The following is a 14690-nucleotide window of genomic DNA, read 5'->3' on the forward strand; positions in this document are numbered from 1 at the left end:
GGCGCATAAACTATTCCATTTCTGGCTCCCTTCTCCTCCGGTCTTATCACATCATTTACATAATCTGTAAAGCAGCTCTACTTATTCATGAATGGGACTAACTGAAGCATGAATTCTGTGTGGTGTGGTGATGCAGGCCTTTGATCCCAGCACTTGGGAGACAGAGACCAGTGGATTTCTCAATTTGAATACACCCAAGGTACAAAGTGAGTCCAGGCCAGCCAGGGATACACAGAGAGACTCTGTTTACAAAATAAAAGAAACATCAGGTCTCCCAGGCAGCAATCAAAGCAGTATCAAGACAAAACTTCAGTTACAACTCTGGGTGAAGGAAGAGGGCCTAAGAGAACGGTGAAATATGAGTATGTATGAATATGAGTTAGTAAACATGAAGGAGCACACAGGCTCCAAATATGCCAGTAATATGCATGCCCAAATATGCATGCATTATGGCTTCAAAGTTAAATGATCATTGAGCTTTGTTAAAAGTCTTTTTCTTAGTTTCTTTTCTTGTTGCTGTGATGAAACAGTCTGACAAAGCAACTTTAAGGTTTATTCTGGCTCAGAGTTCAAGACATTCATTAGTCACTCATGACAGAAAATGCAAAGCAAGAGGAGTTGGAAGTGGCTGATAACATTGTATTCACAATGAGAAGCTGGGCTCAGAAATCTTTCTTGATTTTTATCAAGCCAGGATCCCCTGCCCAAGGAATGATGCCCCCTACAGTGGACTGGAATTCCCATCTCAAATAAGCCTGACCAAGATAATCCCCCCATGAATATGTCCAAAAGCATGTCCTCTAGTAGATTCTAGATTCTGTCAAACTGTCAACACTAACCACCAACCACAGGCGTGGCTGCTAGCTGATGAGTGGTCACGTGGCAAATAGAACATGAGCTCGCTAAAGACTAAAGTTAATCTGACGATAAAGCCACAACCGACTGAATTGCTGGGAAGCAGAATCGGGTAACTGTGGGGTGGGCTCTGAAGGGTACATCTTATTCCCGGGCGCTTCCTCTATGTCTCTGTCTCCTGGCTGTTATGAGGTGAACAGCTTTCATGTGAAGCTTCCCTCTCCCATCTTTTTTGGCCACGATGTCTCTGTCCTTCCACAGGTCTGTCTACCAGCGATGGACTCTGTGGACTTTGGGCTGACACCTCTGAAGTCGAGAGTCAAGATTAAATCTTTGCTCAAGTTGTTTTTGTCTCAGGCAGGTCTGTCACCGTGATAAAAATTTAAAACATGCAATGTGTTTCTAAAAAGAAATACTCCAGCTACCACCTATCCATCAGGACCACTTGGCACTTTTTCTGGAAGACACTGAAAAATAGTGAAGTATAATTAGTCTTATCTGAGGCTAGGGGGATGCCCACACTACCACAGACTAATAAATCTGACCAGGGAGCAATGCTGATGTCTAAATGAGGAAAGAAAGCATTAGTCACACCCTGAGAGCAAACAACACTCCAGTGTTTGAATCCCCCAGCTAATACATAGCCATTTCTCATAGATGAGAGCACATTTCACTGGACCTGTTTCATGCATGGGGCGTGGATAAACTGACATGCCCCTTCCATATAAGCAGTCTGCTCAAGAATTTAAATCCCTACCTTTACAACAGACCATCTACTTAGCATGCTGAAGAATCCACAGCCGCCTTCCAGGTTCCAGTGGCAAGATTTAAATCCAGGCCAACCATGAGCTCTCTTATACACAAACATCTCTCGAAGCTTACACAAAGTTTCAGAGAATTCTTGCAAAGCTTTCATTTTTGTCTTAATGTAACTCAAACAAATGAACAAAACAGTTCATTCAACTTTGGCCAAGGAAAAATAGAAATCATCTGTGTTCAATGTGGATACTGGTTAAAGAATCAGATCTCTGCTCAAGTACTGGTTCTTCTCCATTTATGACCTCAGGGAGGCCGTCAAAATTCACTAAAATCCACACATGGTGGTAAACTTCTACTTTAGCAGTGGCAGGAGGACCACAAGTTCTAGGCTAGCCTGGGATATTTAATGAGCCACTGTCTAAAAACAAAATAATGGTTTAAAGGGGAAAAAAATGTGTCTCAGTCTCTTGATCTTCAAAAACAAACAAATAAGAAACCTCGACTTTCCTTCCAACTCAAACACTGACACATAATTTGAAACCCTCTGAAATTAAAAGCTTAACAGTCTGACAAATTTGGTTCTGAAAAGACCACCCCGTCGGTCCCGAAGTCAGCCAACTACAGGCTAAACACAGAATGATTAAGAACAAGAAGTGTTCTGTGTGGGCACCTTCCTGGCAGGCACTGATCACTCCAGTTGCTTTCTCGAGGAGTCCTTGGATGGCTAAACAACATTCATGAGACACACACTGGCTTGGCCAGCACAGCTCCAGCATGTGGAACTGGCTTCTTCTAACAGTGCCATTTCAACTCCAAGTGAATAATAAAAACAGCAATACAATTACACAATTCCAGAGCCCAAGAGACTAAAGTGATCCTCTCCAACCCTTCAATTGTGTAGAAAGGCATTCGATTTCATAAAACACTTAACGGGTAACTGGCTGGGCCCACATTTTACCCTAAAAGCATTCGTAACACAGCAACTGTGCTGAAGCGTCTGCTTTGTAAACTTAGTATGTCAGCGGTCTACTCCAGACGCATGACGGCTAAGAAGCACTCCTGCCCACCGAACTATCAGACTTCTTGAGGATAGTCTTTCTTCTCTGAGCATCAGGCGAGAAGAAAGGAGAGTCACTGTTGTAGACCTGCACCCCCTGTCCACATCAGCATCTCTTCAATCACGGGAGATGCCCAGCTCCAAGTATGAACGGCCCCTAAACATCTCCCTTGACCTTCCACTCACGGGCGCAATCTGACACCCGAGTTCATCTGAAACTCACCGGGCAGAGTAAATGAATCAAGCATCCTAAAAACACAAGTTCTCGGCACCCTCTCTAGGAAACCAGATGACGTTAACGCACAACAGAAGCTTGACAATTTTACAGACCGTTGACGGACGTCTTGCCCAGACAATCTCCGCGAAGAAGCATCTTTTGAGAGCCCTCGTTTATCCCCTTCTCCGGCAAAAGACTGTCGCGGGGCCAGTTTCAAATATTCGAACAACGACAGAACATGAAGTTAGAAAAGAACAACCTGACAGTCAGTAACGGCCGTGAACACGATGGCTGAGTTATATTCACTCCTCCAGGCTGGATGAATCAAGCAGAAATAGAAAGTAAGAAACGCACAGTAAAGTGAAAATACGGGGGGAAAACAAAAAAAAAAACCAAAAAACCCACTTGGTGTTGGGGGGGGGGGGTTGAAAGTGACCTCTACATGAAGATGAAAGATTTGACGCAACTATGAAATAAACCATCCTAGTATTAAGATTTTTTTTTGTTCTTTCCCTTTTGCCCAACACTAGAAAGAAAGAAAAAAAAAAATGGACATTAGAAGTTGCCTAGAAATCCCTCACCCGGTATGTCTCCAGAAACCCAGTCAGGCGGGGGTAGTTAGGAATTCCGAGAACAAAACAAAACAAAACAAAACAAAACAAAAACATTCACAAGCCTGGGGCATAAAGATTCTGGGGCAGGACACACTGACAAGGGCCCCTCTAACTTAAAGAGAGAGAGAGAGAGCCCCAAACCCATCACCACCGGCATCACCCCACCCCTCCATCGCCCAGAAAGTCTGCACGTCACCCAGGTGGGCCGCCCACCGGGTTTCAAGTCCCACTCAGGGCGAGCATCGGGGGGGGGGGGGTCCCCTGGCGGCACCGCAGCACCGAACAGAAGTAGAGACACCTCGTAGTCTATCAAAGCCTCCACTACCGGGTCCAACCCCAAACCCAGCGTCCCCGGGGGACGGGCTCGCTGTTAGCAGAGCCCGGGTCCCACGCTGGGCGAACGGGCGAGCCGGCGGGCGAGCCAAACGCGGTTTGAGGCAGCCGAGGAGGGCGGGTAGCCAGGCTGACACACTCGGGGACCCCTCCCCACCCCCACCCGACCCCGGCCCGGGCCTCTGGCCCCAGGGAGGGCTCCAAGTCTGTCCCTGAGACCGGCTGAGGCAGCGCAGGCCTCGTCCTCAGGACCACAGCGCTGGGAGCCGCGCTGGGCCGCGCGCGCGAGGCGGGGCGGGGCGGGGCGAGCTCCCCGGGCCGTACGGATCTCCGTTACCGGGCCGCCGTCGGTTCCCGCACGGCTCCCGCCTCCGTGTCCCCGATCGTGCACTGCGATCCCCCCGCTCGCCCGCCCGCCCAACCGCCCGCCCGCCGCGGGAAGCGAAACTAACTCGGGGCGGCCGCCAGGCGCTTCCTGGAGCCGCTCGCCCGCCGGCTCGCCGGCTCGGCTCGCCCGGCTCGCCGGCCCGGCCCCACACTCACGGGTAGGCATGGCGACCCGAGCCCGCCGCGCTCGCCGCCGTTCCCGGACTCAGAGGAGCCTCGCGGGCCGCGCCGACCGCAGCATGACCGCGGAAGCCCGGCGACGGACGCCTCGTCGGGGCGGAGGGCGAGCAGCCGTGCGAGCCGACGCCGAGCGGCCTCGGAAACCACCGGCCCGCGGCGATCCGCGATCCCCCGCCCCGTCGACGACGCGCTGGGCCGACCCACGCCCGTGACGTCAGCGCGTCGCCACCCGGGAGGTCCCGCCCCCGAGCCGCCCAAGCTCCGCCCCCGTCCTCGAGCGGTGACGGCTCGCCTCCAGCCGGGGGCTGCCCCAGGCGCGTGCAGGGTGGGCGGGCGAGCGGCGGGCGAGCGGGCGGGCTCCGCGTGTTTTAACTGTCCGGTTCCTTTTCTGTTCACTCCTGGAGACCCCGCTGTGCCACCGCAGCTCGCGGGGCAGCATCTTGGGACTGTCAGGGAGGGCGGAGCTGCTTTGAGAGGCTTAGGGTTATCCCGGGTGATGGCTGAGCGCTCTCTCTCTCTCTCTCTCTCTCTCTCGCTCTCTCTCTCGCTCTCTCTCTCGCTCTCTCTCTCGCTCTCTCGCTCTCTCTCCCTCTCTCTCGCTCTCTCTCTCTCGCTCTCTCTCTCGCTCTCTCTCTCGCTCTCTCTCCCTCTCTCTCGCTCTCTCTCTCTCGCTCTCTCTCTCTCTCTCTCTCTCTCTCGCTCTCTCTCTCTCGCTCTCTCTCGCTCGCTCGCTCGCTCGCTCTCCCTCTCTCTGGGGGCTTCTGGCGGCTTTCAAAGCCAGCAGGTCCTCAGGGCTTGGTCTCCGCCTCCACACGGGGCCCCGAACGCTGGGCTAGCCGGGTCTCATCGTTAATGTTCCGCTTGATGGGTCTGCTGGGACTCACAAAACTGGTTCAACCCGCAGCCAAAATGAGCCAGGTTGTCCAGCAGCGTAGGCAGTGCGTGTGACATTGGCCAGACACTGTAGGCTGCACACACACACACACACACTCACACACACACACACACACCACACACGCACAGACTCTCACACACACATCACACACACACAGACTCACACATACCACACAAACACACATCACACACACACATCACACACACACACACTCACACACACACCACACACGCACAGACTCACACACACACACCACACACAAACACACTCACACACACACATATCACACACACCACACACTCACACACACACACACACACATCACACACACACTCACACACACACACATCACACACACACTCACACACACACACACACATCACACACACACTCACACACACCACACACGCACAGACTCACACACACACACCACACAAACACACTCACATCACACACACACACCACACACACGCACACACCACACACTCACTCTCTCACACACACTCTCTCACATACATAAACACACACTCACATACATACGCACCACTCTCTCTCTCTCTCACACACACACACACACACACCACACATCACACACACCACACACATCACACAAACACACTGTCTCTCTCACACACACACACACACACCACACATCACACACACCACACACATCACACAAACACACTGTCTCTCTCACACACACACACACACACCACACATCACACACACCACACACATCACACAAACACACTGTCTCTCTCACACACACATACATACACACACACTCTCTCACACAGACACACCACACACACACACAAACACACCTCTCTCACCACACGCACACCTCTCTCTCTCTCTCTCTCTCTCTCTCTCTCACACACACACACACACACACACACACACATCACACAAACACACACTCTCTCACACATACATACACACACACATACATACACACCACACTCTCACACACACAAACACACCTCTCTCTCACCACACACATCTCTCTCTCTCTCTCTCTCTCTCTCTTCTCTCTCTCTCTCTCTCACACACACACACACACACAACACACACACACACACACACACACACACACAATCCCTCTGGAGAAATACCAGCGACGCCCGGAAACCTAACTAGGTTCTCAAAGTGCTTCTGGAGACGAAGGACTCGGTTAATGAGTACCCTGCTAAGAGCAGAATGGCGCACCAGAGAGGTTGTAAATGCGCGCTGACGCTTGGAGACCTCTATCCTGGAATGTGGCGCCAACTTTCTACTTAAGAAATAAGATTGTGAAGTCTCCAGACGAAGCTGAAGTAACCAGAAAGGCTTGAGGGCAATTACTCCTGGAGTCAAGGCGGAAGAAAGCAGAATCTGAATTAGCCAAGACCTTGGAGGACACAGAGCGGGCAGAGGCAACCGACAGTGAGTCACAGAAGCTGCTGAACGGGAAGCATGTGTACGAGAGAGGAGAGGTGTCCCTTGCTGGTGGGAAAGGACAAACCGCCAAGGATGTGGCCCATGCTTAAACAGGCCCTGTGGTAACAGTGCTGTCCGCTTGACAGAATCTACAGTCCTTGGAGCCAGGCCCCTCTCTGGGTATGCCCGGGGAGGGTGATAATGGGTTCACTGAGATGGGACCACGCTCAAGGTCAGTTTGGTCTATACGATAAGTTTCAGGCCAGCTAGAACTACACAGTGAGACCCTATATTTAAAAACCAGAGGACACAAAGACCCCTTTTCCCCTTAAGTTTCTTGTATGAGAATATTCATCATGGTACCTGGAAAAGTAACAAGGACGGGCTCCAGTGAACTGTAGTATTTTTTTATGACCTCTAAATTCTTTCCTAGTCCCACTTGTCTTCCCAAGACTTCTATAATATCTTTGCGTGCCTGTACTGTTACATTTTTCTCTTGTAATATTAATGAAACTACTGAAGCAATGATATTCTATCACTGGGCTACACAGTTTTAAAGAAATAAGAAAAAAATCTGCTCATATATATAAACAGGAACACAAATTTTACACCATAACACCTATATTCCTGCCTGGCTGACAGTCGTGAGCTAGAGCACATTAATTCAATAATTCTGTAAGCAAAGAACTTACGGTTGACTCTTCTGGTTCCATATCCTCAGACTTAACCAACGTTGACTTAACCAACGTTAACCAATGTTAACCAAAGGATGGATATATATATATATGTATGTATATACATATATATATATATATATATATATATATATATATATATCCTTTTTATCTGTAATGGGCACAGAGTGGCATATTCCTCATTTTTCTGAAACAATATGACAACTCTTCACTTGACATTTACATTGTATGAGGTGCTATAAGCAATCAAGAGGTAATTTATAGTATAAGGCAGGATGTGTGTAGGTTACTTGCAAATGTAACGATATCTTATTTACATAATGGACCTGAAATCCAAGCAATTCTGTATTCAGGGGGGATCCTGGAATAATCCCTATAGATATGAAAGTATGGTTCTATTTATTCTAGAGTACAAATACAGTAAAGATAAAAAAAAGTTAATAAGCAACTTTGCAGTCAAGTTTAGGATTCATTATTTTACAAACCACTCTATGGTCTTTATTAGAGAAACAGCATCAAATTATCAGTAGCAGGGATCTGACGCGTAGACTGGACCCCTGGTAGAGAAATCTCGGTGCTAATCAGCCATTTAGGAGGCATCAATACCGGTGCAGAAAGGACTCTCGGGTGCTTAGCACTGTCGGTAGCTGAGGAAAACTCAGATCTTGATTCTGAAAAAGAATCCCGGGGATTTGCTGGCTGCTGTGTTGGTAGCAGGAGAGAGGCATCTGTTAGTTATGTAACTCCAAGGTTGGAGCAAGGAAACTAGTGGTTCCAGGAGAGCAGTAGAGACCTTGAAAAGGATGCTGCTTTAGAGCAGTGTGGGGTAAGGATGCGAGCCACACTGAGCTCGAAAACTGACCCAAGTGAGGCTTCCAAGTGCCAGGAGCTGCGGGCAGCTGGGGACACCAGCTTGAGAGTTCCCAGTCCAAGGTTCTCAGGAAGGAACACTTGAAAACCATCGTCTCAGAGACAGAAACTACTACTGTATGTGTAAGTTGGAGAGAGTCCTCTGAAGAAGGATGACATGGAGAGAGAGACAGACAGAGACAGAGACACACACAGAGAGAGAGAGAGAGAGAGAGAGAGAGAGAGAGAGAGAGAGAGAGAGAGAGGACAGAGGACACTGTGCCCTAGAAGGCAGGTATGATTCCCAAAAGCCGACATCTCTACTTACATTACCAAAAAAAGTTACAAAACCCAATGCCCTGAGAGTCTGGCCCGCAATGTCTTTGTCTTTTTGTCCCCTTAGTTTTTTGTGCCGTTGCCAGAAGTGAAATCAGCAACCAAGGATTCTGAGCAAGGACAGCTGAAAGACAGGAAGCAGAGTTTCATAACGTTTGTAGTCACAAACCTTTTCCCTAGTGAGTGCACATAGGATTTGAGTAGTCCTCATCCCAGACAGCAGTGTTTTTGGTTTTAAAACCCTCTGGAACCAATGTCTGCCCTGGTATCTCCTCACTGCACACTGCTGAAAGCAATGACTCCACCATTATTTCTTGGAGTATACGAGCAAATGCTAGACTCTCCAGAACTGCTTTCCTGTTTCCTCTTGCAAATGCCTTTCTCCACCCTTCCCCACTGAGCCATGACTCCTCTCCTGAAACCCAATCTCAGCAAGGAAGACTGGAGATCTAGGCATTCCCATCCCCCCTGGCCCTGTCCAGGCGCAGTGTGGGTGTGGCAAACCTGGAGAGGACTTATAGGCCCTCTTCAGGCAGGGACACATTCCCTTAGTGTGTGAGCCACTGGAGTTTGAGGTCATGCTTTAGTCAAGGTGCCAAGCAGGCAGAGCACACAGATTATATATAATGTGCAAATCTAATAATACCTCTGCCTTGCTTAAAGCTCATTATAGCCCAGCACTCAAATCCCTTCACTTACTACAGGAATCTAGGAGGCCTTTCAAAACCCGGTTTCGCATCACCACATCCCAGGCTCGTCTCTCTCCTGGCCCTGCTGCAGTACAAACCATGATCCCACCATGCAGTAGCACCATCCCATGGTTTCTTTTTTTTTCTTTATTGTTGTTGTTTGTCAGTGTTTCCCCAGCCTATAGCTTTTCCTGCCCCCTATATTCTAGGAAACGTTTGATCACCCTTCCATACTCCTGTGAGTAGTTAATGTAATTAAGAATGCTCTACACCTCATAATCACCCTCCTGGGAATATACCCTGGAGTAAACTCTTAGAAGAGTTCTTAGGTTTATGGGAAAGGGAGTTCATTGTATCTGTGGGAAGAGTGGGGTGTGCAGGCAGCTCAAGCCTTCATAGCTTGTAAAATGTGGTGCGGTTATTGCATGGTATCAGCAACACGGCTCACTCTGAAACATACAGAGATGACTGACATAATTAAAGACCATTGACATTTATAGCACAGTGATGCTTGTATAGAGGACGAGCATACCCAACAGCATTGGTGTTTATAAGGGATCGATCCTTTCACAGAGATCTGCGTAGTGTCATAAGTTGATCTTAGGGTCTTTCTTATGACCATACCTCAATGTATCTTTCAAAGCCTCCTATGGCACACTGGAAGTAGCAGGAACTCCCAGAAATAACTGGAGGGTTGGTTCTTGGAAGAGCTACAGAGAGCTGCAAGTGTAAACAGGGTGAAGAAGCAAAATAATTTGGACTTACCATACTTTCCTTTACAATTCCATGCTGAGAAGACCAGAAACATTTGCTAAAGGCAATCTACACAAAAACCATTAATAACAAGGCACTTTTGTTATATTTATAGTCTTCCAAAACAGCATCAAATCAAGAAAAAACATTCATTAGTACTTCAATAGGGGAACACTTACTTTTCTATATTTATTGGTATGCTTTCAGGATGTAGGCCACTAAAAATAGAAGTCCTTTGTCCCCCAGTGTCTTATTCCTTCTCAGAAAATAATTACAAGATCAAAATAATATTAGAGAAGTCATTGTCCGTATCCTATCAAGGCATTAGCTTCCAGCCCCAGTTGCTCAAAATAGCCTTGCTCCAAGTTTAGACCAGCGTGTGCTCCAGGTTCCGAAAATGTGCTCTGGGATGATTCATTTTTAATTAGTGTGCATCTTAGTGCCTCCACAGAAACTGCAAACACACTTGCAAGTTATAGGAAATAAGTGCGAGACCATTTGCTTCTCCTGAAAGCATCTCCCCTGAAGGTCATCACGACGCCATCTCATGTTCTAACTGTCTAGTCTTTTTTTTTTTTCCCCAAAATGAATATTTACATGGATAACTTTCCTCTTTTGACCTGGGCCTTTAACTTCCCCGGGTGTTTCCGTGTCTGTGATATAACTAAGACTGGCATCAGCTGCCATTGGAAAGACCTGAAGAACAAATTCTATACCACATGAGGCCACTTCTGCGGGTGACTGCACTTCTCCAGTTGAGACAACAGACCTCTGAATTCCAGAGTAATTTCCTTATTCACAGGAATAAGCCAAAGTTACTGGAAATACTCCTGTGACGTCTCAGTCGTATACGCTTGACACAGAGAACCACAGCGGTGGAGAGGGAGCAAAACCCTGAGACAATGAGGTTAAAAGTTCCTGATTAAACCAGACAAAACAGCTGGAAAGCCTCCCTTGGAAACACTATCATTTTCAACAATTAGAAGGAATCATTATCTCTCATTGCAATTTACTAAAACGCTAACTAGCTTTAGCATTTAACACAGGGTGGAATGGAGTTGCTGAAAGGGAGAGAAAACAACCTTTTTTTAACACAATGGCACCCTAGGCAGTGGGGGTCTGTACAAAGCTTCCATGACAGCTGGAGTCACATCTTACTTATTGCTTTGTTCCCTGTCATGGAGTATAGTAGGCACTGAAGAAATACTGAAGAAGAGGGGGAAGGAGAGAGAAAGAAATGGAGGGAGAGAGAAAAGATAAACACAAAGGGCATAAGGATGAAAGGCACACAACAGATGAAGGGTCCCTGTGATGAGCTAGCAAAACAGCCTCAACTTACTCCCCGTGGCTTACTCCTGCCCTCAAGTTCATGGCCACAGTATACAGAGTGGAAGGGAGGCAATTGGCTCTTTGTCTATATAACCTGCAACTACATCTCCTGTTGGGCCCATTTCCTCTTCAGTTAACTCTGCATACTGTGGCTCATGACTGAGGTTTGGGGGCCAAGAGATGTGAACTCAAATTTCAAGGCCATTACTCACCTGTGTGACTTTCTGAGACTCTCATTTAATCTCCAAGCTAGGTTTCCTGGGGGGGGGGGAGGAATCAAATACACTTGCCACTGGTTTCTAATTCCTTAAAGAATGCTGGTAGGTTTTGTATTGATTCTTCTTTTACAGCTGAATTACAATCATAATAATTGTCTGTCTATCATGTGGAAATGAAATAGGAATAGAAAGTTGTGACCATTCACCAGTGTCTTCAAATAAATTCTACTTACACTTATGCCCTGGTCTTGAATATAACTGGGACATGGATAGAAGAGCTGCCTGTTAGCTTTGCCTCAAGGCAATACAGTTATAGTTAGACATTATCACAATTAACCATATTTATCTGGGAAAAGGGGATAGACAAAAAGCCAACCACATTATTAGAAATTCCATTGCAGCCATGTCCTATTCATATCCAATGGCATGGGAGAGAAGAGTAGTAGACTTACATAGAAACATGAAAAAAAAAAAAGTCAAATAAGATCAATAAGATCTCACAAGAAGATGGCTGAAACCACTGTGTTGAATCCGATTTGTGTGCCGCTGTTGTTATTTAAAAAAAAAAAAAAGCAGTCAATATTATGGACAGCACTTTGAGGGTTCTGTGGTTCTCTTTGTGTCCTAGATTTTCAACCTAGATGTTTGTTTTAAAAACCACAAGAATTAGGTATGATAGCACACATTTAGTGCAAGCTAATTGGGGGAAGGGGCTGAGACAAAAGAACCATTGGACCCTAAGAATCGGAGACCAGCCCAAGAAACAGCAAGACCACATGTCAATAAGTAATAGATAAATACATAAAATCAAATCGAATTTATTTTATTCTAAGATTTTTTTCTTTTTATACTCAATTTTCCTGGTGTTTGACATCAGCTGAAAGTCGTAAGCTTTAGACAGTTCCAAGCGTCTGAGTAATAGTAGCGGCTACTGTGCCATCACCACCCTCAGTCCACGCAGTTGTCCTAACAGTTGTCCTTATAAGTAGGACAATTGGTTGCTTAATTTTGGTAAAAGTCTGTGTTCCTGATTGTTGCTTATGTTAGTGTTAGAAAGGCCACAGTATAATGCAGCTTTAAAACAAAAAGCTTTTATGTAGGTGATGAGGCCAATAGTGGAAATATGTCTCTGAACAGTAGCAATAAAATGTACAGAGAGCTGGGAACATGGGTCTGACTGCAAAAAGCAGCACTCGTCATCTGAAAATGCTTCCAAGTGTCATTGAGAGACGTGGTTGGAAATTCAAGCAAGCAAAAGACAAAACCAAAAGCCCAGGATGCTCTGAATTTATCAGATATACAATGTGTTAAAACTCCTAAATATATGGACTGGGAAGATGGCTCAGTGGATACAGAGCTTCATACTTGCTTCATATAGAACCCGAGAGCCCACATGAGTGAGCTGGGGCACACTTGTAATCTCAGCTCAGGGGAGGCAAAGAAATGAGGACACCTAGGTCTTGGTGGTCAGTCAGCCTAGCCTGTTGGGAAAGCTCTGGGCCTGACTCATAAAACAAGGTGGAAGATAAAACTGAAGAACAACACTTAGGCTGCTCTCTCTCTCTCTCTCTCTCTCTCTCTCTCTCTCTCTCTCTCTCTCTCTTTGACACACACACACACACACACAAAACACACCCTGATAAACGTTGATAAGCCTAAATATTTGAGTACTTTATTTGGTAAAATTTACAAAAACCAATGTTTTCTGATAATGATATGCACAGCTAAATTCAGAAGAATGCTTAAATGTGAAAAAAAGAACTTTAGTATTATAAGAAAATACTCTGTAGTATCATAGGCAAGTCTATGTTCTTTTTGATTAGCTCTTAAAATGCAGACTACATTAGTGAGTTGTTTATTCCTTCCAAAAGACTAATTAAGCCTGGCATTTCACAGTTGAGGAGAAACACTGCATGAAAAAAAAAAAGTCATATGTCAAGACTAAAATTTTCTTAGGTTAAATATGGAGAAAAGAAATTTACCTAATGTTGATAGAATTAGCAGATCTGAGAACCATTATTTATTACCTATCGAAATAAGACAATTTGCTACATTTAAAAAATCTGCATCTAAAAGGCTTTCAATTACCAGTCATCATTTTAATCTAACTTAAAGCTTAGCATTAAAAAGGGTGAGAGTTTATTATACAAATATGTGAGTTATGGGGAGAAATTTCCCAAACTCAAAAGGTTGGGATTATAAAATGGAAGTGTGTCAAAGATGTTGGCAGAAGGATTTCTTTCTCTCCTACCTTGCTTGCTAATCTCTCTTTCTGTACAGTTCGTACAATGAAAGATACTCAGAGGATAGCTCTCGAAATAGCAGCCCAGTTTGAACATGTCTCTGTTAACCCTTGCCCTAAATCAGAAGACCTGAGTGATAGAAACTTAGAACTAGCACCCATCTTGCTTCAGTCAATAACTGTAAAATCAGTTACTGCCACCACAGTGCTGTAAGACAAACCATGTTGAGGCTCACAGTTGGAAAATAACAGCCATCATCGTTTCTCATGGATTTGTGTATCATCCAGTTCTACCGATCTGGGCCATAGGTGAAGGAATTTGGCCAGATCCACTTCTGCATCAACACTTGGTTCGTAGGCTGACATGGGGCCGGCTAGTTTGCCATAACTTAGTCTGGAACAACTTGGACTGAATCCACTTGTCTTTCCAGCTTTCACCAGGACAGCTTGGAGTGGCTTATGTAACACTGGCAGCATTCCGAGGGAGATGGTGCTGATATGCAACGGTTTTTCTTTCTTTTTTTTTTTTAAAGTTAAAAATTCCTTAATTTTTTATTCCTAGTACCACTACCACAATTTACAGGGCAAAATACCTGATGTAATGAAAAGAAAAAGACAAAGACGAAGCTATAACAGATAAAAGACCTCAGGAATGTGCATCTAATTGACACTATATTGCATTAATCAATAGCTGCGCTTTTTGCAAACTGCGGTTATGACAGTCCTGAGCAAGAGGGTTTCCTGTGTAAGCTGCAGTCGCTTTTCTTTTCTGACTATGGATCATCGTTCCTCCTGTGGCAGATTTTTACAGTTCCTCTAATGCATTTAGGACCACTGTCTCAAAGTAACCTGCAGCTTTCCGG

General features: G+C 46.0%; 1 protein-coding gene across 2 annotated transcripts in view; it reads right to left on the reverse strand.

Annotated features, from left to right (window-relative positions):
- Positions 1-4521, reverse strand: part of LOC103158858 (protein EFR3 homolog A) — an 84158-nt gene extending 79637 nt beyond the window's left edge. The window contains exon 1 of one of the 2 annotated variants that reach the window (XM_035449675.1): positions 4379-4521. In XM_035449675.1, the coding sequence (XP_035305566.1) occupies positions 4379-4388 (10 nt within the window). In that variant the 5' untranslated portion in view covers positions 4389-4521. Of the gene's footprint in view, positions 1-3001; positions 3192-4378 lie in introns of those variants that run through there. The other variant, XM_035449674.1, reaches the window with a different exon arrangement.
- Between the last annotated feature and the right edge of the window lie 10169 nt (positions 4522-14690).

This window comes from Cricetulus griseus, chromosome 10 (genome assembly GCF_003668045.3).
Source record: "Cricetulus griseus strain 17A/GY chromosome 10, alternate assembly CriGri-PICRH-1.0, whole genome shotgun sequence".
NCBI lineage: Eukaryota > Metazoa > Chordata > Mammalia > Rodentia > Cricetidae > Cricetulus > Cricetulus griseus.